Below are 24,895 nucleotides of genomic sequence, written 5' to 3' on the forward strand. Positions count from 1 at the left end.
AGACAACATGTGTTGTGAATTGGCGCTATATAAATAAAACTAAATTGAATTGAACTGAATCCCTTTCAAAAGCTCTAAGAAAAATTCTGGCAATTTTTCTGACGTTGTTTGTAGCATATTACCAATAAATTCCCTTTCTGAAGTCCCTTTGCAGGTTTTTGTTCTGATGGAATTAAATAAACAAAAACATTGCCTAGACTACGTTCTTCTGTGTCTACATGCTGTGGGACATCATGTGGGTCACAGCTGCTTATCCAAGAAGACACTGTCCCATTTCAAGATAGCTTCCCTGGAGTCACACAGCTCACATGGAGGCTTGAGGGTGGCTACGCCTATCATCAGACACCAACCACGAGATCACAGACAGAGGGGGGAAGAAAGACGAGGGGAATTCATCAAAGATGATGTGTGATGCAAAAAACAAGTCATGGAATAACATGATAATCTGCTAATTAAGGATAAACGTTGGTTTGTGAGAACCCCTCACAAGAGTTCTGTGTTCTTTATGATTTTCATTAAAAAATTGTATTCTAACCTGAACTTTAATGGTTGTCCTCATTTAGGTGAAAATCTTCTAGCATGCAATGAATCAACAAGTGTTTTCTTTCTCCTCCAGCAAGCCCATCCCTCAGTCTCCGTCTCTTTTCCCCGCTTTATTGGCTGTTCAGCTGTTGTCCTCAGTAACTCTTTTGTTTGCCAAAGCATCCCTTACATTGCTACATGCCTGACTGGAGACAGTACCCACCAGCACCTACTTTACACCAAGACAGACAGTGCTTACTTGCCAAGAGCTTTGGACAGAGAAGAGTTGCGATCAAGTAAACATTTTTTTTTGTCAGTAGTTGGTGAGTATTAGCAACGTGATCTTATGAAAGCAGGAATTGTTCTGCATATTCATACATTTTTCTCCTGAATTGTCTGATACTACTGTCTTGTCACAACAGATCAACAAGAAAGATGACCTCTATAATTATTGCAGAGGATTTTTTGTGTGCTTCCCGGTAAGATGTCCAAATATTTGATCTTAAGCTCATGAATGCCTTCAATGTAAATGGCCTTCATTAGCTGGGTGAAATTCAAGACCTGCAAGTGGTTACTTGAGATCCCGAGAGATGACTCTCCGCAGGCCAGCTGCCCACCCAAGGGGGGCTAGGGACTGGAGGAGATCAGGAGACGAGTCCTCCTTGGGGAGCTTCGTGTCACAAGAAGAGACTTTGCCTCGAAGCTCTGACTTCTCCTGTGCGCCTCGGCCACAGAGTGCCATTGAAGGAGGCCAGCTGGATATCTGGCTGGAGTATCTGAGGACAATGCCAAGCAAAGTTAGATCCCCAATTCATAATCCATCATTTGACAATCGGACTGCATCCGAGGGACAAACACCAGGACGAGCCTGGAGGCAGACGGACTTTTCCTCCAGCACAGCCTCATCTTCATGTGGGAGCTCACCCAGCAGTCAGGAGTCCCTCCAAACTATGTGGTTTCCCTCTCCAGAGCACAGGAGAGCCTGGGAGAAAGCTCATATCATGCAGTCCCCTTCAAAGGAGCAAGCTCAGCTCAGTTGTCTTGCTCCAGTCAAAATTGGTTGGCTGCCAATCCAGAGAAGAGCAATGTTGGTGGGGAACGCTTGCAGCCAAAAACAACACTTGAACACATCGTCTGGCCAAGTAAGACACATAAAACCTGTTACTAACAGTTGATTAAATCATTCATACCACACTTTCTAAGTTGTCCTAACATTCAGAGAATTAATTTAGCTTTAAAGTTTTTAATTCTTATGTTAGATTAATTTTACTGGTGAATCAAAAAAATATCAACTAAGAAAAACAAAACAAACAACACATCACGTAAAAGGTACAACTTCATTTGATAGAATATTTGCCTGTATGGGACAGACAACAATAAATAAATCAATTACACAATTTTTTTGTACTCCTGATCTCAGTTTATTATGTGTTATGCATGTCACAACTCATTTTCTTCCATACCCAACTTTATCACTGTGAAAAAGACAAAAAAAAACTGTCAAAGGACATCAGGGGAATAAGTACTGGATCTCCATAAGGCTATAATATTGTCGAAAAACATCAACAGTGAGCTTGGTGAGAAGGTGACAAAAGTTTGGACCGATATGATTATTTTGCAAATGTAATAAATACAAAATGAGACAGTTCCAAAACACAAGATAATGTATATGACCAGCAGGAAGCAGGTTGTGCTCAGTAATATTGAGTTCTTAATAAGATTATTCGACATGCATCCAATTAAAAAGTTTATCGTAACAACTTTATGGTCATAGACCTTGCATTTAACAATTTCAGGAACATCCTTTTTGGAATATATCAATATTTTAGCTAAGCTTAATGTCATGATAAAGGCCTTGTACAAAGGTTTTGATCACATTGTGACATATTTGCAAAAGGTTATGTTTTTAATTGTGGATATTATTAAATCTGTTTCATTTGCATCATGTGATTTTCCGTGCTCAGTTAGTTTGGCTAACTATTAATTTGGAAAACTTAGAATAGCATCATCAGAGACTTTGTCAAACAGCCTTTGTGCCTTTAGGATAAGCCTTTTGTTAAGATTTGGAACTTATTTAATCCATGTATGTAACAAGATATCCCCTTAGGTTGTGTTGTTGTGATTCTGTCATGTTTGTGAGGTAGTGTAAGCTTTGAGGTCTGAAAGTAAGTGTCGTGTTGTGATGGTGCCCTGGGCCAGGCAAAGCACAGTAGTGCCAGAAATTGACATTTGTAATGTACAGAGTCTCAGTTACCCAGGAAGATGGCAGAGCTCAGGCATCCTTTGAAAACTGCCGACTCTGCAGGATTGCAACGCTTTCTCAAAAGCTTTACGACTAATTTGGTACTGAAAAGGCAAAGATTGATCTTTGCTCCCTGAGAGGATGCGAGTAAATGTACAAAGTTGAGTCAATGAGAGCATAGCATTACCCAGTTAACTTATAGTATGTCTCCACAATCAATAATTTGCAGTGCTATGCAGGAGGTTTGATTGAACTGATGTGTAAAGCAAATCCCTTTTCTTCCGACTGCTCAGTCATCCAGAAAATGTAACATAAAGTCATAATCGATAGTTGTACAAAAGTCTTCCTTTTAAACCTTTAAATCTATCAGAGGAGACCATTTTTATTGTGATATTAATTCAACACAAACACATTCTTTTTCTTTTTTATGCCTGTAGGTGAAACTGAAACAGCCCATCACTCCAGCAGTTCAGAAGAATGATGACACAGATTGTTATAAAGGTATGTATGAATTTAGCCGTTTCATTGCAGGACTGTGGGTTTTTACAAGGGAGGCGCCAGCCAATCAACCAAAACTAAAAATCAGCAAATTTTATCAGCAGCTCTAATAATCATCATCATCATCATCATACTAAATCTGCCTATCGGATGTGGCCAAATTTTTGTGACATGCCTGAAAAATTTGTTGCAGCACTGGCTCATCTGGTAATCAAAATTGCATATGCAACAGTGTCCAATTCATATTTTGGTATCATGTCTTCCAACACAATTAACATAAAAACCTAATCAATTAACAGTGAGAGGGAGTATGCCAATGCCAGGTTCGCATCTGGTATTAACATCTCGTGGCTGATTTAGATAAAAACGGACAGATTAAAGCAAGACAATTCAAACCTAGCATTAGAAGAAAATAAAATATAAAATCTTCAAGTCATTACTTTTATCAGTTACTTGTCACAGCGGGTATGAAATGTTATGTTGCAGATGGGTCCTAACAGCTACATATGGGAAAGTTTGACTTCAGTTTTTATGCTGTTTTCCCTGGTTTGTCATATTTGTAATGCTTTTACATAACATTTCATTCCATTTATTTATTTATGAGCCTCCGTTTCCTGCTCTCCTCACAGTGTCAACCACCTTACCTTTTCCACACTCACCTTCACAGTGTACTACATATTCCTTCTCCTTGCTCCATGTGTCTCTTGCCTACAGCCTGTTTCTTGGGTTTGGGTGTCCGGATTTTTGGTCTTTTTTTAAATTAAATGTATTATCTTGCATTTCTCTTGTCTCCTCCAGACATTAATTAGGTCCTATTTCAAGCTTATTCTAAGAAAACCGCATGACTTTCATGACAGGCAAACAGCTTACTTGCTTTACATAAGCTCTCCTAAGCATTGGTGTCCATGTCATTAAACATCACTGTCTAAAACAACACAAAAATAATGTGCAACCGGTTCTGACTCTTGTACTAAAGTACTTAGACAGCATTGTAGGCTAAGTAAATGGGACCTCAATAGGCCTAAAGACATAACAAAAAAAGAGGTAGGATTGGGATTGAGACAGAAGTCAGGAAGATAAGTGGAGATGCAGACTGATTGGAGAAGGAGCCTTGTTCATCTTTGAACACAGCAGCGCTGCACTCACCGAGTTTGATCTGAAGCTTGATCTTTCAACCCCGTCCTTGTTTATACATAGATTATCCTGGCAAGGCTCAGAAAGCCTGCAAAAATCAAACCAATCTATCTATATGGCACCAAGGAGCAGCATTAGACAGTGCTGTAGTCATAACACGCATAAACCTGTACCACAACATATACATTTCCTATTAAAACCTGCATTTACAGACTGAAGTGAAATGACAAAGATATGTCCAAATAGGTCAGAAACTGATAAATAATGTAGATAAATATGCAGATTAAATAAGTATGCACTTTTCAGACTAAGGATGATGGCTTTTATTCAGTGTTTCGTTTTGCATCTTTGGTAAATCCAGTGATCATTTTAGATCAGTCATACTAACTACCAATAACAAATAATAAATATGACATGAATATTATTGTATTATTTCTCTAAGAGTGAAAACCTTTAATGCTGTGCAAGTTCAGAAGGACAAATGGGTTCAACACAGTGAGGGAGACCCCCAAGAAGCACTACTTGTTACACAGATATGCATCAAAGTTAAAGCACCCTCCATATTTATTGCCGTCATATAATCTCACATTGTAAAACATTGACGAATCACTCCTTCAGTATCCGTATTTGTTCTGTGGGGGAAAAGAGTTTTAATTTTAAGAAATATTTTGTCATCTCCACCTCCCCTGTTGCTGGTTCCTGTGAATGTGGCATCTGCAATCCTTCATCATCATTGAAGCAATAATTGTTTTTAAAAAGAGCAACAGGGGATCGGGTCTTTGCCTGATAGGGGTAAGCAATATGAATTTTCGCCCTTTAAGAGCTCTCCAATGCTTTGATGCCTCTCTTCCTGGTAAAGTGTACCTATCTTCTGTTCACTTGTTTGCCTCCCCTACAAGCTTCACAAAACACTGAAGCCTTTAATCTAATTGGTTCACTCCTGAACCAACACTTCATGGTGCTTCATTTACTCTACTGTGACATCAAGTGGACAATAAATGTAAAGCAGGCAAAGTAATTATTACAACGTCATGGCTTTGTTTTGAAAAGCTTTTCTTTTATTATTTTGTGGCACTAGTGGCCTTTATTTTGTAAGTTGACCAACAGAAAATGGGGTGGAGAGAGAAAGTGTAAGACATGTGCCGAAGGTCAAGGGGCCAGGTCCCAAACTTGTGACAGGTTGTGTCAGTGGTGAGTTTACAAACAACATTGACACAAGCCTCAACAGGCACCCTGATAAACAATCTTCTTGGATTACCTTGACAAATAAGTCAAAGCCTCACCACAGGAGAACACAACACTACCCTTAACAGCATCTCTCATGCCTGGAAATCTCTTGAACCTCACGGACCGCACCAACGCTGTGGTGCTCACCTCTTCTTTAGATAAACTCCTGAATTACTGCTTGGAGGTTCAACTTTGCTTTGTCTTCTGAGTTTGTAAATAAACCTTAATAAAGCCTATTCCTACACTTGTGAGCACGTTGGTTGTTAATATTTTGTAAAACCCCCTCTTGCTGATTGACCAGCGCTGGTTTGGAACAACAGAGTAAGAGGTCTTTGACTAATTATCTTCTTTAGATGAGGTATCTCCAGTCCTTGAGAGCCACTGTCCTAATCTCAGATGTATCCCTGTCACAACACACCTAAATAAATGATGTATTACCAGGCCTGAGCAGAGCTAGATGAGAGGCAGTTCACAGGGTTTTCTATAGGATTTTGGTCTGGGGACTGGGATGGCTATGAAAGAAGGTTGATCTTTTTGTCTGAAGCATTTCTGTGTTGATTTGCTGATTATCCTCCTAAAGGACCCAATGATGATCTATTTTATTTTCTGGGTGTGTCAGCCAGATTATTTACAATGTTGCCGTGCCTCACATGGTTTCCAGGATAGTGGACAGCAAGAAAGGCCCACCGCATCTCAATTCCTTTATCCAACCTAACAGTGGGCAGGAGGTGGTTTTATGAGTGTTCTTTGTTTGTTTAACCAGTCATTGGGACACTTTAAAATATATAGCTGAAAATAAAATATGTACAAAATAATTAAACATTGTTATAAAGACCACTACCTACTTTTTTGAGTCTTGCAAATCTCTCATTTAATTTTTTATTTGTTTTTGTCTTTACTTTGTTGAATGGCTGTAGTTAGATTGAGTGCTCTCTCTCTCTCCATAAAAGTTACATTTAGCAAACAAGAAATGATTTAATACTAATGAGGAATTAATCATATTGTGCTTGCATAAAAAGTGTTTATGTTTATATTTTCATGATGGCCAAAAAAGGGTGCCTATAGGGATTTTAGCAGGTTATAGTGAGTATTTGCCATATGGCCTTGAGTCTTTATGGTCTCTTAGGATATTAATGTCTGATAATGATTTAGAAAAAATTGGTAATTTGTTTTCTGTGAGTGAACGAGAGAGAGGGAATAATGAATGGATTAGAGAAGGGCGGCTTTTTAAAAGTAATGGAAATACATGGATAAATAGAAAAGCCTGGATCATTTATTCTCCAGCTGCAGCAAAGTGCTGCAAATTTCAGCTCATCTCTCATTTCCTCTCTCAAAATGGAAAACACCACAGATTAACCGTGGATAACCAAGGGTTGTCCCAAAGTGAAGACCTGTCACTATGGTAACGGGAGCAGGTGGAAACACAGCCAGGCAAGCTAGAAAGCAAGGGGTTTGGGTATCACTTACACCAATCCAGTCATCCCCCTTCGGAGGCAGGAGAGGGACTCCAGGGTGTTGCCACACTTTTTTTTTTTAGCCAATGTGACTTATTGACAGTGTCAACATTTCCTTATAGTCATCAGAGGATTGCTGAAAGGTGTGTGTGTGTGCATTTGTACATGTTGAGGAGAAAAAGACATCCTGTCTTGCAAGTAAGGCATTTGTTTTGCCTTGATACAGCAGAGGCGGAGAGAAGTCTCACCAGTCCCAGTGCACCAGGTGTGAAGACGCAGAGGACACTGGATCAAGACTCAGCTGTTAAGGTAATCTATAACTGCTTTATAAAACTGTCAACTAGGCTTTATAAAGATATAAACAGATCTGTAATATGGTCAGTAATTATCAGAGGACATTTAAGTGTTGGGGAGTTAGACAGTGGTTCTAATCTTAAGGTTATGGCTGTTTTGTTCTTTGATACTTAGATCAGTATTTTTTTTTCAAACATGGATTGATTCCATGCTGGTTTGCTAAGACACTCAAACAGCTTAGGTTTCCCTTAACCAATAGTTATTTCTTTTCCAAGACTGACCTATTCTTTGACCTTCCTTAAATCAGTAGTTATGAACTTAAAATAATTTATTTTACAAGCTGCACCTTAAAGGGGACATATCATGCAAAATCCACTTTTTTGGCCTCCAAATACATTTTTGTTGTGTACTTGGAGACTGTAAGAGTGCAGAAATGTTTAATTCAGTTTCTCCAGATGCTGCTTAGATATCTTAATATTCTGTTTGGGTCGTATTTTTCCATCTATTCAGTTTTTTCTATCATTTGTTACATGTTTCCAACTGTTACATCACAGTATTTGCTGCAGAACAACTAAATAAGGTCATGGATTTCCGGCTGATCAATTTTGCGTATCCGTCATATTTATTTCTCACTGCGATTTTGTAGTCCAAGCTCAAATATGCCTACGCTGAAAGAGGAAAGGTTTGGTGCGGTTGTTGGGTGTATTAACCCACACAATTCATTACACTGTCCTCTAGCATCAGAACCTTTTTGAAGTGTCTGGTTAAATCTTATTTTTCATGGAAATGTTTCCACATCAATGGGAAAATTCCTGTTTCTCCCACTTCAAGGACAAGCCTCCGCCAGTATTAAGAAGGATTTGCTGAAAGACTTCATCTGATTAAGGGGTCAGTTCCATCTGTCTATGGAAATGACGGATACAGCAAAGCAGTAAGCTGCAAATAACCATAAAATGTTAACTATGATGTCCTGGCCATTGTTTTGATAGCAGCATCGTGCCTTCTGCTAATGCTAGTCCTGTGTGCTTCTTTTAGCTCCTTGAGTTCAGAACCATACCGCGTGTTTTGAATAGTATTATTACATAAACAGTTTTGAATTGTTTTGACCATTTTTGTCTTTTTTCTGAGGCGCTGGTTAACTGTTATCAAACTACAAAAATGGCCAAACGGGTTCAAGTGGAGCGCACCTTGACGTTGAGGGGGGCAGGGTGTGAAGTGCCTCAATAGCATTTAAAGAGACCATACCAAAACAAGTTGCTATCAGACACCTCTCAGAAGAGGGGTAAAAGAGGGGCCTGTGGAGCTACAATAACAAGGAATTACACCGATGCATTACAGTTTCACTTTATGTAGACCACAACTGAATGATTTAAGAGTGAAAAGGAAGGATTTAAAAGCATGATATGTCCCCTTTAAAGAAATGGTGTGTAAAATCTTTACTATGCCAGCCAAAATCACCAAATTACAACTATAACTGGGCAACAACAAAATTTGAATTGTTTATGTAAAATTGCAAAACTTATTTTCATGTGATTTATTTATCCTTTTTACCAGCTTAACAGGGAACTTAATATTTTGATGAAACAAAAAGTATTCAGACTTTTGCAGAATATCTGTAAATAACTGGAGATCAAAAACATAAAAAGGAAAAAGAAAGACAAATACTACCAAATTGTTTGACAGAGTGGTTGTTTTCTAATTTGTTAAGTCTAGAAAAAAATTGTCTATTTAGGATATGGCTTGATAGTGAAAAATGCTTGCTGTACAAATATGCCCACATCTGCTTTTGAATAATAGTAACCTGGATGTTTGTGATCCTATTTACAATGAAAAAAAAAGCCAAAAATTATAGACAAATAGTTTGTGTTGTTCCTAAAAGTTTTTTGAACTTAAAGGCTGCGTCATGTGACATGACACTGGAGCAGGTGTCCCATAGATGGAGACTATTGGTTCTCAGCGCACCAACTATAAAAAAAGTAGAAGGAAAGATGTTTCCATTTGCATCCACTTTCTGTGGTGATGGGGCAAAATTGTACCAGTTCTGAATTGCGATTGGGGGCTGCACGAAAACACAAATGTTCCCCATTTCAACACCCTGAAGAATAACACTGTAGCCACACAACAACTGTGGAAAAATGTCAGATAAAAAAAACTGACTGAGATCGCCGGCTGTTGCGCAAAATACACACTGGACGCTGATCTGCTAGCCTTCCTGTGGGTGAACCTTACCCAACTTACAATAAAAGGTTAATGTTAGGATCAAGTGTGGTGTCAGCTTCAGTTATTACAATATTTTGCTTACTCTTAATAAGCCCTTAGGTTCGTGACTTTACATGAAGAACACCGTATGTAAAAAAATGTCCCATTCTATCTGGCAAACTCTGCAAAGGTCTGACTGGGGTTTTTCTTAAAAGACCAACATTTGTCGATAAGCCTCTGGGACATATTCATAGGCTTTCAAAGAGGCAGCTTTAACTTTTTCATAATCTAGGGTGTCATCTAGAGGGAGAGCTGCAACAACCTCTTGAGCTTTACCATGGAGTTTACACTGTAGCAAGAGGGACCAGGCCACTGCAACACTTGTGTTATTCGCTCAAAAGTTGGAAATTCGCTTTCTACCTCCGTTTCTCGGAATTCAGGCACCAAACAACATATTTTGTGATATGAAACGGTCTGGTTTGGGAGGAAGCAGAGCAAAAAAAAACAAAACCACTGGTGGAGTTTGCTGGGATAGCAGAAACATTAGCTCTAGCCTGAGATTCAAGCTCTGCCTAAGCTGTGCTTTTTCTTGGGCCTGAAGTTGTAGTCTAGCAAGTCAGACCTTAATCCAAGCATCCACTTTTGACCCAGCTGAACTACTAGCAGCAGAGAGGGAACCAGCCCGAGGAAGTGTGTCTCAGTTTCTACCAATATTTCCACAATAAGGTTCTTTAACTCCTTTTTAAGAAGCTGCTTTGGGCATGAAATGGAGAAATGAGTTGCAATATCAGCCAAATCCTCTCTATTGCAAAGCTCCAGCTGATCAAGAGAGGGACATTCCAAAAGCTGGAGCAGGCATCCAAGGAGCTCGTCTCGTCGTCTTCCTCTTATCCGGGACCGGGTCGCGGGGGCAGCAGACTCAGCAGAGGTGCCCAGACGTCCCTCTCCCCAGACACCTCCTCCAGCTCCTCCGGGTGGATCCCAAGGCGTTCCCAGGCCAGCTGACAGACAAAGTCCCTCCAGCGTGTCCTGGGCTGTCCCCTGGGCTTCCTCCCGGTGGGATGTGCCTGGAACACCTCCCGAGGAAGGCATCCAGGAGGCATCCGGTATAGATGCCCGAGCCACCTCAACTGGCTCCTCTCGATGTGGAGGAGCAGCGGCTCTACTCCAAGCCCCTCCCGGATGGCCTAGCTCCTCACCCTATCTCTAAGGGAGTGCCCGGCCACCCTACGGAGGTGAAAGGGAAAAGGGTGGCTTGTCCTCTTCAGGTTGGAGGGGAGTTCCTGCCCCAAGTGGAGGAGTTTAAGTATCTTGGGGTCTTGTTCACGAGTGGGAGAAAAAATGGAGCGGGAGATCGACAGACGGATTGGTGCGGCTGCCGCAGTAATGGGGGCACTGTGCCGGTCCATTGTGGTGGAGAGAGAGCTGAACCGAAAAGCGAAGCTCTCGATTTACCGGTCGGTCTACGTTCCTACCCTCACCTATGGCCATGAACTTTGGGTCATGACCAAAAGAATGAGATCCCGGATACAAGCGGCTGAAATGAGCTTCCTCCGTAGGGTGGCCGGGCACTCCCTTAGAGATAGGGTGAGGAGCTCGGCCATCCGGGAGGGGCTCGGAGTAGAGCCCCTCCTCCTCCACATCGCAATAACACCTATTTTGCGTTAAACATTTAAACGAACAAGCCAAGGTCAAACATTTTCACAAGACATTCAGATAAGAGACAAGCTGCTCAGATTAAATCACAGCTGCCCTAATTGACAGGTAAACCGAGTTTAAAAAGGTGATCCTCTTCTGTTATTGGAGGAGCTAGAGACAGTCCAATCAGATTTTAGAGGGATGTCCACCGGGTGTGTATCTGCACATCTGGGCCAGCAAGTCATCAACCTGTAACCGCACTGTCTTATGGCAATGCCACAGTTACAATACATTTGAGAAGAAAAGCCATCATGTCACAGAGTACTCACAGGATAAAATGTGCTAAATGTATAGGTTTCAAAGTTTACATTTATAAATGTAACTGTAAAAGTGTAAAGAGTTAGCCAAAAGGCCACAAATCCTCTATAGTCCCTTGACAAGTGTTATGAAATCTCCTTAAATAAACAAAATATAGAAATAATAAAAATGTACAGAACATAAAATATTAAATATAAATTAGAAAAAATTAAATGCACTTTTAAAAAAAATGACTAATGGTTTCACTCATAGTCCAAATTAGGCAGAAATAGAAATAATCAGTGGTGAATATATGTAACTTCTGACCAGAACTGTATATCATAGAACTGTGACAACTTCTTCTAAGAGCTTCTCACCACTGTACGTCCAGTGAAGCCTGTACAAACAAAGGCTGTGCTCCATCTGGATGTGTGTTAGGTAAAACAGTGTTTGGGAACATCTAATCTGTGTGCAGGGTGTAACTCCCTGCCTGTAGTCAGTAAGTCTCGTAAATGGCTCAGCAGAAGAACAACTACTGCTGCTTTAGAGGTAAAAAGTCAACATTCAGAGTAGCTGTGGGTCAGAAATTTAATTTGCACACCGCAAAATATGAGACGCTTCTGCATTTTCTCCTGAGATTCCAACCTGCTTGATGTAATGTAATAAAGAGTTTTCTCCTCTAACCTGACCTCACACCTCCGCTGCTTCCTCAATGACTGCCATCATAAATATTTTCATAAGTCCTCCACCTCAAACCTTAACCCATTTGGTGGCCCTGCAGTGCTGCAGGTACAGACTGTAAAATTTAACGAGTTCTTCCAGCAACGCTCCACGTTCCAAAGTTTCCTAAAAATAAGCAGCACAGAAAATGTAGCCTCTTTTGAGTGATGAATATCTTAACTCAATATACTGTGTTAAGAATGTTAATTGGTGAAGTAAGACATCCATACCGTCACATCAGAAATCTACTTTTTTTTTTTTTTTTTTAACAAGGACATATGAGTGTCTCTTTTAGCTCCATATACACCATCAGAGTAATGATGTCCAGAGACAGGAATCTTTCTTTTTTGTCGCTCAGTTTCTGTTGGGGAAATACTCTCATTGTTATCCAGTGAGGGATAAGTCACGCTGTGCGCTGCCTTTGGCTGCAGCTCCTTCCATTGCTGCTGGGGTGGCCCGGTGTCAAGCATGTGGTGGGTCACCTGACACCAGCACAAACGAAACAGCTGACCTGCAGTTGAAATGGTCAGCTAAAGACATGTCAAGTATTCAGTATTTAATCTCATACTAAATTTGTATTTGCCTCTTTAGATTAAAGTGCCAAACTGAATCTGTTTTACTGTGTTGATTGATGACAAAACCTGTTGCATGGTATGACAGTGTAGTGTGCTGCAGTGATATGCTCAACTATTTTTATCCTTCAAATTCTTCATCTTTTGTCACGTTTAAACTCCAAACTTCTATTGTGGGACAGACCACCAGAAGGCATGATACCAAACTTAAATTTTTTTATTTTTTTTTTAAACGTGAAAAGTGTGGCATGCATATGCATTCACCCCCCCATGCGATCCGGCATCCCGAAATGAACTAAGTGAAACCAGTTGTCTTCAGAAATCACTTAATTCATGAACAGAGTCCATCTGTGTATAATTTAATATCAATTTAGAAATCTAGCTCCTCTTTGAAGACTTTCGAGCTTTGTTAGAGAATTCAGTGAATAAACATCATCATTAAACAGTGGAACACAGCAAACAAGACAGGGAGAAAGTTGTGGAAAAATTAAAGCAGAGTTAGGTTATGAAACAATACCCAAAACTTTGAACATTTCCCGGAGCACTGTTCAACCCATCATCGGAAATGGAAAGAGTATAGCACAACAGCAAACCTACCAAGGCATGGGCATCCTCCAAAACCGATAGACAAAGCAAAGAGAGCCTTAATCAGAGTAGCACACATTCTACAAAGTAGTGCCTTTAAGAGGGTGAACATAAATGCACTGCAAACATTTTATATTTCTTATTTCTTATTTCTTTTCTTATTTGTAAAAAGATTAGGAAACACATGCATTTTTTTCCCTCCGCATCATAATGATGCACTATTTTGTATTGGCTTGTCACATAAAATTCCAATAAATGCATTTTAGTTTGTGATTGTGATGTGATAAAATAGGAAGAAGTTTAAAGTATGTGAATACTTTTTCAAGAAACTGTAACCTTATTTTATCCTTAGGGGCCTGACAAACTGAACTCTGCTGCTAAGGAGCTAAAACGATCTGTTGGCTGGCACGCTCTGAGGACAGGCTGGAAGCCCAAAAGGACATCAGGTCCCCCTGGAAGCAATAACTCCAATGAGCTCGGAAAACAGACTGACTTAGAACCCAACGAGAAGCCATATCTGTTGACAACAACAAGCACAGTGCATGTGAAGCATCTCACAGCTTCTGCTGATCCATCTGGTGACCGTAGTTTGCTACGAGGGGCAAATACTACAAACATACAGAAGCCCCACACTCCTTTACAAAGAACAAGCAGCGTTCAGCCTTTAAAGGCCACTGTCTTTTATGGGACAAACACCTTGGAATCTTCGCATGTACAGACGAGTTCAACTGCGACAACTCTCATCCCTCAAAACAAAGCTGGCTTCTCTTCTATCACCATCTCCTCCAGAAAAGTGAGCAGATCGGCCAGTTTTCCTGGTTCTCGAACCAACAAGTCTCCTTCTCCTCCCCCAGCAGACCTCCAGCCCATGGACCCAAACTCCAGGCAAGTAAGAGTGCAAAGAAAAGCTACTATAGTCAAAGTGACAGAGCAGAGAGTGATATCAAGCTCTGCCTCAAGCACAAGTCGACTGGGAACTCCTCCGTCTGGCAATGATTTGGACACAGTGGTTCACAGAAGAAAGGCCGCAATCATCAAAGTGACAGAGCAAAAGGAGAGTTACAGTCCAGGAAAGATAACGCACAGGAATCCCGAGTACAGACATAGCTACACTGAAGGATTGTATAAGAATAACAGCACACTGAGTCAAGAAAACCAATTAGAAAACACAACATTTCCTGCTTATCATCTGAATTCTTCACCAGGCACAGCTACAGATCCAAACACATTCTCTTCTAATATAAAGAAAAACACCCTACACAGATCTACACTGAATCTTTTTCTAAGAGACCCCCCTGCCATTGCATCCCCTCCCTTAGAGCCCCCTCCAAGGGCTGATGGCCAGAGATTCAAGAGGCCGCAAAGACCGCTGAGCTGCTATGGCAGTTTGTCTGGAGACTCCAAGCAGAGCAAGGAGAGTGTTGCACCACTGTCCAACTGGAAACTGGAAAGCTCCGGGCTTCCACGGGATACCCCTATCAACTACTTGGACTTCAACCGCCTTTTCATCAGCTCTGGAAAAACAGCAAAGGAAGCAGGTCAGCCCATGGCAACTGACAGGCTCACACCAAACAGAGACGAGAAAGAAAGACTGCCACTGTCAGTGGATGGAACTCGGAGAGCCTCCCCAAGTCTCACTCTCATCAAGGCTCCGGGTAGGTTTCTCTGTCCCAGTTTGACAGTGTTCCTGTCAACATACAGGCTCCATCTGTCTTTGATCTATATTTTCAAAGCATTGCTGTGTCTAAATATACACTGCCTTTTTTTTTACAGTTTGTGCCTTGTAGCTTCAATTTATTAAACTCCATCTGTGTAGTCCCTTAGCTTTGATGTCTTGTTGATTCTCAGGTTGTTATAAAAATCTCCTTTTATTTGTTGCAGTAAGAGTGCCTAACACTTGTCCCAGGTATATGCCACGAATATCAAGTGCCATATGTGAAAATAAGCCTGCTCATCAGCCCTCCTTGTTTTTTTAATCTTCTTTCATTTTCCTACATGCTTAAATGAGTTTGTAATGAATTTGAATGAATAATTTGTTACAGCCCTTGGCACACTATTGAGATTTTCCTTTGTAAACACTTGAAAACTGTCATAACTCTATTTTTGGGGTGGACCCAAAGGCAGACAAGCACGGAGAAAAGCAGAGAGGTGGTCGAAAACTCCTTTAATTTAAAGTGAGTCCACTTACATGCAGGCGAGGTTCTGGATGACAGGATAATCCTGATTACAAGGCATCTTCAATACAGAACTTAACAGGATCCACAGCAAGAACAAAATCCAAAGAGACATAACGACACCGTGTGGAACAAAGGACGAAGGCAAACTTAAATACAGACAAAGGTGGACAAGAAACAATAGGGCAGGTAATCAGGAACAGGGAACAGGTGACACAAGGAGGCTGGGAGGCAGAGGGAGCAGGTGAAACAGATTAACCAATAAGGAGAAACACAGACCCAAGCAGAACAGGAGAAAAGATGACTAGAATAAAAGTAAACAGTAACTAAAGCTAACCTGTTAAAGGAGGAATTGGAGAATAAAGATAAACAGAAGAAACAGAGCTAAGAGGGACAATGAATGTAAAGGGAACAGAAACTGAGTAATTAACAACTAAAAGAGGAAAACTAATGATGAGAGGAGAACAGATAGGGAGGCAAAAGGAAACCAGAATTGTCAGAACACAAAGTGATGAACAAGAATACAAAAACTTCAAACAAGAGCATCTAGTAAAACAAAAACACCAAACCACAAACAAAGTCCAAAATCTCACATCCTGACAGAAAACCATGTATTGTTCTCCTTCCACTTTACAATAATTACATAAAATCTCAATAACAGACATTAACGTTTGTGTGACAAAATGGGAATAAAATGAATAATTTTGCAGGCAAAGTCCAGTCTCACTTTATAATATTTATTTATTGGGATAATTTTTGTTCACCTCCTGTTTTCATCCAGATCAGTGTTCAGTTTAGTAATTATTAATTGGAATATGATCAATATAAACATAAGGACATTTCTATAGTGGGTGACAAATTCAGAGATCTAAAATGTGGAAAAGCTTAGATATTGTATCATTTTCCAGGCAGGATCAGAAGAAAGAGGCCCTTCATTATGGCCCCCTTTTGTGTCTCTGTGGTGATGTTACTGATGCCAAGCCAAGACATATTTTATTGATGGCTTGATCATTTTTTATAAGCTGGTTGTCAGCTGGCTGGTGAAGAAGGGAAAAGTGATCTTACAGACCAAAATGAGGACATATGAGAGGTTTTGCCTGTAGCTCCCCAGGAAGTCCAGGGATTCCTGTCTGTGGTATTGATGTGAATTTGGGTCAGTTCTGAGGCCTGTTTTATCAGGATTGCCAGTGAAATACTGTAAAGCACAGCCTAATGGTGGCAATTGTGAAATATTTAAAGCAGCTTTTAGAAAAACTGTTCGTTTACAGAAATTACTCTTCCTTACTCGGCCGCATGCATTTTCACCCATCCACTTGCTACTGCCTCAAAGAACTTCCTTAGGTCAACACTGCATCCCACTGCCTCCAGTCTTCAAATTCCAACCTCCGACATGTATCACTCAGAACTGTGCTTAGAACATGTGGAGACAGATCCTTCTCCAGCACAACGCTCACCCTCTTTTCTGCAAACACTCGGAGACCCCACATAAGTATCCACTATCACATCAACTATTAAAACACACCTTCTCAAGAGTGCTTATAATGGTAGACTGATTTGCAGGTAATTCTTACTTTTTGTAGGACATACGCCAGACCAGCCAGGACCACAGACACCACACAGGCCCCGGCAGGTTCTCCCAGCCTCCAGGCCCCTACTGTCCACCCAGACATCCTCAAATCCCTCAACCTCCCTCCAAGCCCCAAATCCTATTCTGGCCCACCCACTCACAGGCTTTCTAGCATCATCGCCTGGAGTCTAATAATTGCTGCAAAAAGCACCAGTAACCAGAACATGCATACTCCAGAACAAGCTGCTGACTGTAGCCTTCACATTCACCTCACAAACAAACTTGGCCTAAAAAACTAAATTATTTTTCTGTTTATTTTGGAGTTGGGAAAAAAAAACGGCATTAGTAAAATCACAGTTTTAAAAGCTATGTTCTAGATAGTTCTAATTTCTCTGCTACTTTTAAGTGAATTGTTTATCAAGCAAATTTAGTCTTTCTATTTTGTGTCTTAATTATGGCCCAATGTCCAACATTAGTGAAGTCTTTATATATTTTGCAAACACTAATTGATTGCTTGAAGTTGCGAAAACAACCAACAGCAAGCTGTACATTAAAGTAAAAAAAATTATAATGTGCACAGGCAGTTTTCTGCTGTGCAAGCTTGCCTCTTAATTTATTATCTCGTTTCTCTGCATGAAATTATTAATTATCCTCTAATCACATTCATTAAGAGTGTCGACAATTAATTACAAGGCCAGGGGCGGCATTATTTAAATTCTGTGTTTGATTCAGTTAGCCACCGCATGAATACTCAAAGTAAAATAATGTCAAAGTCAGCCTGTTGTGTGCTGAGCTCAATAAAAACTAGCGCCACTGTTTTTACTCACTCTTTGCTAACATCAAAGGCCTCCTGTTTTTCAGATCCTGACTCCCATCAGTCTCAAGAGGAAGTGCTCGCCCTCAACGCGGCTGCCATTATAGCGAACATCAAACTCCAGAGGCAGCTTAGTAAGAAGGAGAAAACACCAAGTGGCGAATCAGAGAGGGACTCCACAGCTTCTCCCCAGGGAAATGCTGGTATTATTTCACGCCATTGTCACTAAACAAGACAGGAAGGATTCAATTCATATCATTTCTCACCTCATGAAAATGTTAAGCTGAAAAGGTTGCAACTTCAACACTCTTTGACTGAATCAGTTTAGTTACAAGGAGACTTTCCTCACTGCTACCCAGAGTAGCAAGGAGTAATATGTTACAGCAGGCCTGGGGAGCTGTTGAGCAACCCAGCACTGCACTGAGGCATGTGAAGCCAAGCAAGGTGTAAATGTAACACAAAACTCTGATATTTTCTTTTTTTTCTGTCTTTCTTGGAAGTGACAGATGAGAGAAAAGATATAAATTCCAAGAAAAGTGAAGCCCAGCATCATAAGCAGCCTTACACTGAATTTATTCCTCTGATTGTGGACCATGAACGTTCATCTAAGGCTACCTCTCTTCAGGTGAGTTCAAAGGTCACTTTATGAGTTAATGGATAAAAAAACAAAAGCATGTGGATGTTATTCTCTGTTAGGTATTGAAACACTTGGTTCTTATTCTGAAGTTTATGTAATGTGGAACCTTTAAATATCTAATTTGGAACTTTTGTTTCAGATGTTTAGCTACAGCTCCTTTAAACAGGCTGGTTCTTTGGAAAACTAAAGTGAATGAATATTTTGTTGCAGCAGAAAATCAGACAGAAAATATTTCAGCTGTTCTCTAAACAATGAGCTTTGTATTTTTTGTTCCACCTCCCTTACCATCCTTCTACTCCTGCTGTGGTTGTTTGGAAAAAAACCTGGGTCCTTGTCAGGTCGTGTTTGTCAAACTTCCATTTGTTTAGAACGTTTTAATTATTGCTTTGGCAGTGGGTATGTAAGCAAGCAAGTTTAGGCAAGTCACTATTTTCTTGAAATGCCTGTCTGCGTTAACTGAATAGAATGTTTGCTTGTTTTTCCCATTTTGAGAAATGACCATGTGTGTCACATTGTATTTGTGCCCCCTACACCAATTGACAATTGTCATGTTACAAGCACAAACTTCAATGTATTTTAATAGGGATTTTCATATACCGACACAAAGTAGTGCATGATTATGAAGTTAAATGAAAAGCATATATGGCTTTCATTTGTTTTTAACCTTTTTTTATGAAAGAAATCTGAAAAATGTAGCGTGTCTTTGTTTTCAGCAACCCTGAGTCAATACTCTATAGAACAACCTATTCTGCAGTCTTAATGTGGGATTGTTTCACCCAGTAAATACATGTATTCACATTCAAGGATGGATTTATTTAAATCTTCAATGCATCTTCTGACGTTTAAAAGAGAGTCTAGCGGGTTTGTCAGAGAGAGAAATACGTTTCTGTCTTTGGCAGCGAGCACTGGAAAGGTCCAGACCAGAATTCATCAGCCGCTCCCAGGAAAGAGTGCGAGTACTGGACCACAAGGTGCAGGAGAGGAGGAGGCGGTTGGCGGCGGGAAAGCTGGAGAGGAGAGGGGATCAGCTCAGACAGCTTAGGGCCCACAGCAGCACGGGGTCTACTTCTGTGAATGGTAAGGGCCCAGCAGTAAAGCATCCCCTCTCTAAACCACTCTGCTGTCTATTGTCCCTGTGCAGCTGCAGTGGCCGTTTGCCACATTACTAATCACCCTTATGCCAATTTGGAACAAAATGCTGAGAGAATAACTGTTCTCCAAGGCCCAAAGAGATATTATTCTGTTTTGATACAGAATATTGGGAAGTATTGCTATAATTGTAAATTTATTGCATGAAAGCTTTTTAAGTTCTCTGCTGAAGAGAGCAAAATTTACACAGAACACACAGAAACTGCTCAGGATTGTTCAAAGAATAAATAAACAACACGTAGCATGAACCAAAGTATGGAATTTGACCTTTTATCCCCAGAGACTCTTTGCTCTCCTGCCCACTTTAGCTAGGTGGTTAGATTGGATCATTTGTTAAAATTAAGTTTTAGTTTGGTAAAAACAAAGCATCTTTTTTTAAATAATATCTAATTTCTATTTTTGTGGCCTTCAAGGCTGTTTTTTAATTGTTCTGCTTAGATGTAAGCCATCTGCAGCTGCCTTGGACATTCTTTTACGAAACAAAATATCACGTTAAGTGTTTGAATCGGACCAAAGTGCAGAAAAGAGCTTGGCAGCCGCATGATGAGTTAATCTTGAGGTTTTATTCCAAAAGCGTCACAAAAATCACTGCAGGTACATAACCGAGTTCAGAGCCAAAAACCTACATGAGTACTCAGTTCTCCAACGTAACAAAACTGAACATCAACAAGGGTAGTGACGAGAAACAGTGATGGAGAAACCAGCGGGGAACAAAGAACAAAGACCAACTAATATACAGGGAGAAAACAAAGGCAGGTAATCACAGAAACTAAGAACAGGTGTGACAAGCTGGCAGGGAGGCAGAGGGGACAGGTGGAACTAATAAACAATAAAGGAAAACATAAACCTAAACACAGTTAACACAAAAACACAAACCAAGTCCCAGGATGTCATATTATGACACAAAACCAGGTGAATTATGAAGATTAACTAGTTTATTAAAGTTCAAAAGGTATTTTAAGCTTCAATTCTAAATGTTTATTATGTCTTATTTCTGAAATAATTCCGAAATAATATTTTTCAGTGGAATGGTTCCACGTTTAAAATACCTTGAAGGTGCAAAACTGAGTCACAGATCTTTACCCCACAGAAGTGGGTAAAACGACCTTCCATCTGTGAAACCCTGGTGTAGCAGAAGATTATTTTTCTAACTTTAGACTCCCTTAAGCTCAATTGCTTACTTAAAGCCCAGAACCATAAAAAGAAACCTTTCACCCTAGAAAGAAACTGGACCCAACCAAGTCACCAGTACATCTTTGGAGCTGTAGTTGAGATAAATATTTATTTCACATGGCATACTGCACGAAGTTAGTCTAATCCAGGTCTAATCTAAAGACCTCTGCTAAGAATTAAGATGTTTTCCCCCTCCATGCTTCCGACATGCTTGATATCACCTGGTAACTTTTTTCAAGCGAGTCAAGGTTCCAAATCCAAAACGAGAAGCCTCCAGACATACCTTACACTATAATTCATCACGTGAACTCTGTGACCAAATAAAGCAAAACTCTACTAAAGTGAGAACTAAAATAAATACCTCCAGTGTATTCATGTTTTATGCAGTTTACACAACCATATACTGGTCCTTCTCAAAATATTAGCATATTGTGATAAAGTTCATTATTTTCCATAATGTCATGATGAAAATTTAACATTCATATATTTTAGATTCATTTCACACTAACTGAAATATTTCAGGTCTTTTATTGTCTTAATACGGATGATTTTGGCATACAGCTCATGAAAACCCAAAATTCTTATCTCACAAAATTAGCATATCATTAAAAGGGTCTCTAAACGAGCTATGAACCTAATCATCTGAATCAACGAGTTAACTCTAAACACCTGCAAAAGATTCCTGAGGCCTTTAAAACTCCCAGCCTGGTTCATCACTCAAAACCCCAATCATGGGTAAGACTGCCGACCTGACTGCTGTCCAGAAGGCCACTATTGACACCCTCAAGCAAGAGGGTAAGACACAGAAAGAAATTTCTGAACAAATAGGCTGTTCCCAGAGTGCTGTATCAAGGCACCTCAGTGGGAAGTCTGTGGGAAGGAAAAAGTGTGGCAGAAAACGCTGCACAACGAGAAGAGGTGACCAGACCCTGAGGAAGATTGTGGAGAAGGGCCGATTCCAGACCTTGGGGGACCTGCGGAAGCAGTGGACTGAGTCTGGAGTAGAAACATCCAGAGCCACCGTGCACAGGCGTGTGCAGGAAATGGGCTACAGGTGCCGCATTCCCCAGGTCAAGCCACTTTTGAACCAGAAACAGCAGCAGAAGCGCCTGACCTGGGCTACAGAGAAGCAGCACTGGACTGTTGCTCAGTGGTCCAAAGTACTTTTTTCGGATGAAAGCAAATTCTGCATGTCATTCGGAAATCAAGGTGCCAGAGTCTGGAGGAAGACTGGGGAGAAGGAAATGCCAAAATGCCAGAAGTCCAGTGTGAAGTACCCACAGTCAGTGATGGTCTGGGGTGCCGTGTCAGCTGCTGGTGTTGGTCCACTGTGTTTTATCAAGGGCAGGGTCAATGCAGCTAGCTATCAGGAGATTTTGGAGCACTTCATGCTTCCATCTGCTGAAAAGCTTTATGGAGATGAAGATTTCATTTTTCAGCACGACCTGGCACCTGCTCACAGTGCCAAAACCACTGGTAAATGGTTTACTGACCATGGTATCACTGTGCTCAACTGGCCTGCCAACTCTCCTGACCTGAACCCCATAGAGAATCTGTGGGATATTGTGAAGAGAACGTTGAGAGACTCAAGACCCAACACTCTGGATGAGCTAAAGGCCGCTATCGAAGCATCCTGGGCCTCCATAAGACCTCAGCAGTGCCACAGGCTGATTGCCTCCATGCCACGCCGCATTGAAGCAGTCATTTCTGCCAAAGGATTCCCGACCAAGTATTGAGTGCATAACTGTACATGATTATTTGAAGGTTGACGTTTTTTGTATTAAAAACACTTTTCTTTTATTGACCGGATGAAATATGCTAATTTTGTGAGATAGGAATTTTGGGTTTTCATGAGCTGTATGCCACAATCATCCGTATTAAGACAATAAAAGACCTGAAATATTTCAGTTAGTGTGCAATGAATCTAAAATATATGAATGTTAAATTTTCATCATTACATTATGGAAAATAATGAACTTTATCACAATATGCTAATATTTTGAGAAGGACCTGTAAAGTGACCTCCAAATGTGCTCTTAGTATTCCAGGCTGCATAGTTAACAATAGTTTCTCTATATCCCTTTCTGCCCTCTTCTGGCCAGAAGAGAAACCTGCAGCAGAGGTGTAATACAAGCTGGGAAAGACTGAGGATAGTTGTGTTTGAGGGTTCTTGCATGGTGTTGCTGCAATTGTTTGCAAAATTAAAAGTGTTTAATAAAATGTTTTAAGAAACAAGCCGGAAAAGTGGATTTTATGCCTTATTTTAAAATAACCAAGGTGTTTTCTATAAGGATCCTGACTTGTTTTCTGACAATGCTGTTCTGACACCAGGAAAATCCCTGGTGATTGACTCCCTTTCTTCAGCACTGTTAATGCAGTCAATGTTGTGTGTGAATGTGTGTGTTTTTGTGAATGTGCTACCAGGTAACCTTATCAGACCCACAAACTGAGGTATTTCCCAGAGAGACGTGCAGACCAGATCCAAGAGGCGACTTACAGCTCCGTCTGTTCCCCGTCAGGCTGACTGATGCCTTCCCGGTCTACAGACACGTCCTTATCTTTAAAGCTGCTTTATATCCATGTGAAGATGTGTTCACTTATATCAGTGAGATCTCCTTGTACAGCATCCTACTCTGGTTCATCTGTCAAAAACCCTTCCTCTGGTTAAACAGTTTTGTTCTTTCTTGGTTCTTTGACTCATTAGTTATCCTACCGGACAAGTTTGTGAGTAAGTTAAAGAAAAGTGAACGGACATGTTCAACCATCTGGACAAACTAATCTTGTTTTTAGTTGGTATACAAATTTCTGCTGAATTGAAACATACTTTTCATTACAGTTTTTTTCATTATTGAAGATACTGGGGGGGGGCAAGATTTGGTGATGGCCACCGTGTTAAATTTGTTGGCCCTCAAACTATCAGGCAATCTTGTGGCAATGTATGTTATGTTTGCATTAAATTTGAGTTTCTGAATAGAGTTGCTGTATTTCTTTAAGCAAATGTCATTTTCAAAATGGATAATCCTACTTTACTCAATATATGATGACAGCATTTCAGTAAAAGTCCAGAAATTCTGTCATTACTTTTGGTTTTGGTACGCCACCCCTTCTGGCCACCTCTAAATAAAATTCAGTAAAACCAATTGCTTTCAGAAGTAATCTAATTAATCCATCTGTGAATAATTTATTCCCGAAGAGATGTGGTGAGCATTACATAACAAACATGAATACCAAGAAACACAACAGACAGGTCATGAATAAAGTTGTGGAGAAATTTAAAGCATTGTCAGGCTATAAAACAAGTTACACAAGGAGAGCAATAATCCGAGAAGCAACCAAGAAGTCAATGGTACCTTTGGAAGAGCTGCAGAGATCTATGACTCAGATGAGAGAATCAGTTGACAGGACAACCATAGGTACCAGCTACCCCATGAGATCAGATCGAAACTGAACTATGCCTCTATGCAAAACTAACACTGCACATCACACTGAACCCTCCCCACAGTGAAACATGGCCTTGGCAGCATCATTCTGTGGGAATGCTTTTCTTCAGCAGTGTCAGGGAAGCTGTTCAGAGCTGATGGAAGAATGTATGGAGCTAAATATATGGATCTCCTGCGATTCTGGCTGGTGATTCTGGGCTCAGCTTTTCAGGATAATCCTGGAAAAACCTGACAGAAACTGAAAATGACTTCAGATCAGGGTGAAGGTTCACCTTCCAGCAGGAGAATGATCTGAAACATGAAGCTAGATAATTATGATTAATAATTAAGATAATATGTCAACAATGGTTTTGATGTGCTTTACATTTAATTATGTTTTTACGTATTTAATTATGTATCAAGTTGTGTTTTAACTCTGACATAATTTAGAAAAGCGAAAAATCTATTTACTTTAAACCTCCAGATATCAAACGAGTCACACACATTTTTACTGTCTTTAAACTCTTGTTCAGGTTTAACACACTATTGAGAACCAAACGTGTATGAAACCTGAAGAACA

General features: G+C 40.3%; 1 protein-coding gene across 4 annotated transcripts; it reads left to right on the forward strand.

Moving 5' to 3' along the window:
• The first annotated feature begins 718 nt into the window (after positions 1 to 718).
• c10h10orf90 (chromosome 10 C10orf90 homolog) lies at positions 719 to 23,871 on the forward strand. 4 transcript variants are annotated; one of them, XM_047376428.1, is made up of 9 exons: positions 719 to 845; positions 945 to 1,664; positions 3,202 to 3,265; positions 7,304 to 7,386; positions 13,735 to 15,037; positions 17,985 to 18,140; positions 18,435 to 18,562; positions 19,474 to 19,651; positions 23,321 to 23,871. In XM_047376428.1, the coding sequence occupies exons 2-9, from the start codon at positions 1,113 to 1,115 to the stop codon at positions 23,344 to 23,346; spliced, it is 2,490 nt and encodes an 829-aa protein (XP_047232384.1). In that variant the 5' UTR covers positions 719 to 845; positions 945 to 1,112; the 3' UTR covers positions 23,347 to 23,871. The 4 variants fall into 4 exon arrangements, with proteins under 4 accessions (XP_047232384.1, XP_047232385.1, XP_047232387.1 ...); XM_047376429.1 differs by having other exon boundaries at positions 18,438 to 18,562; XM_047376431.1 differs by having other exon boundaries at positions 18,444 to 18,562.
• The last annotated feature ends 1,024 nt before the right edge of the window (positions 23,872 to 24,895 follow it).

This window comes from Girardinichthys multiradiatus, chromosome 10, assembly GCF_021462225.1.
Source record: "Girardinichthys multiradiatus isolate DD_20200921_A chromosome 10, DD_fGirMul_XY1, whole genome shotgun sequence".
Taxonomy (NCBI): Eukaryota; Metazoa; Chordata; class Actinopteri; order Cyprinodontiformes; family Goodeidae; genus Girardinichthys; species Girardinichthys multiradiatus.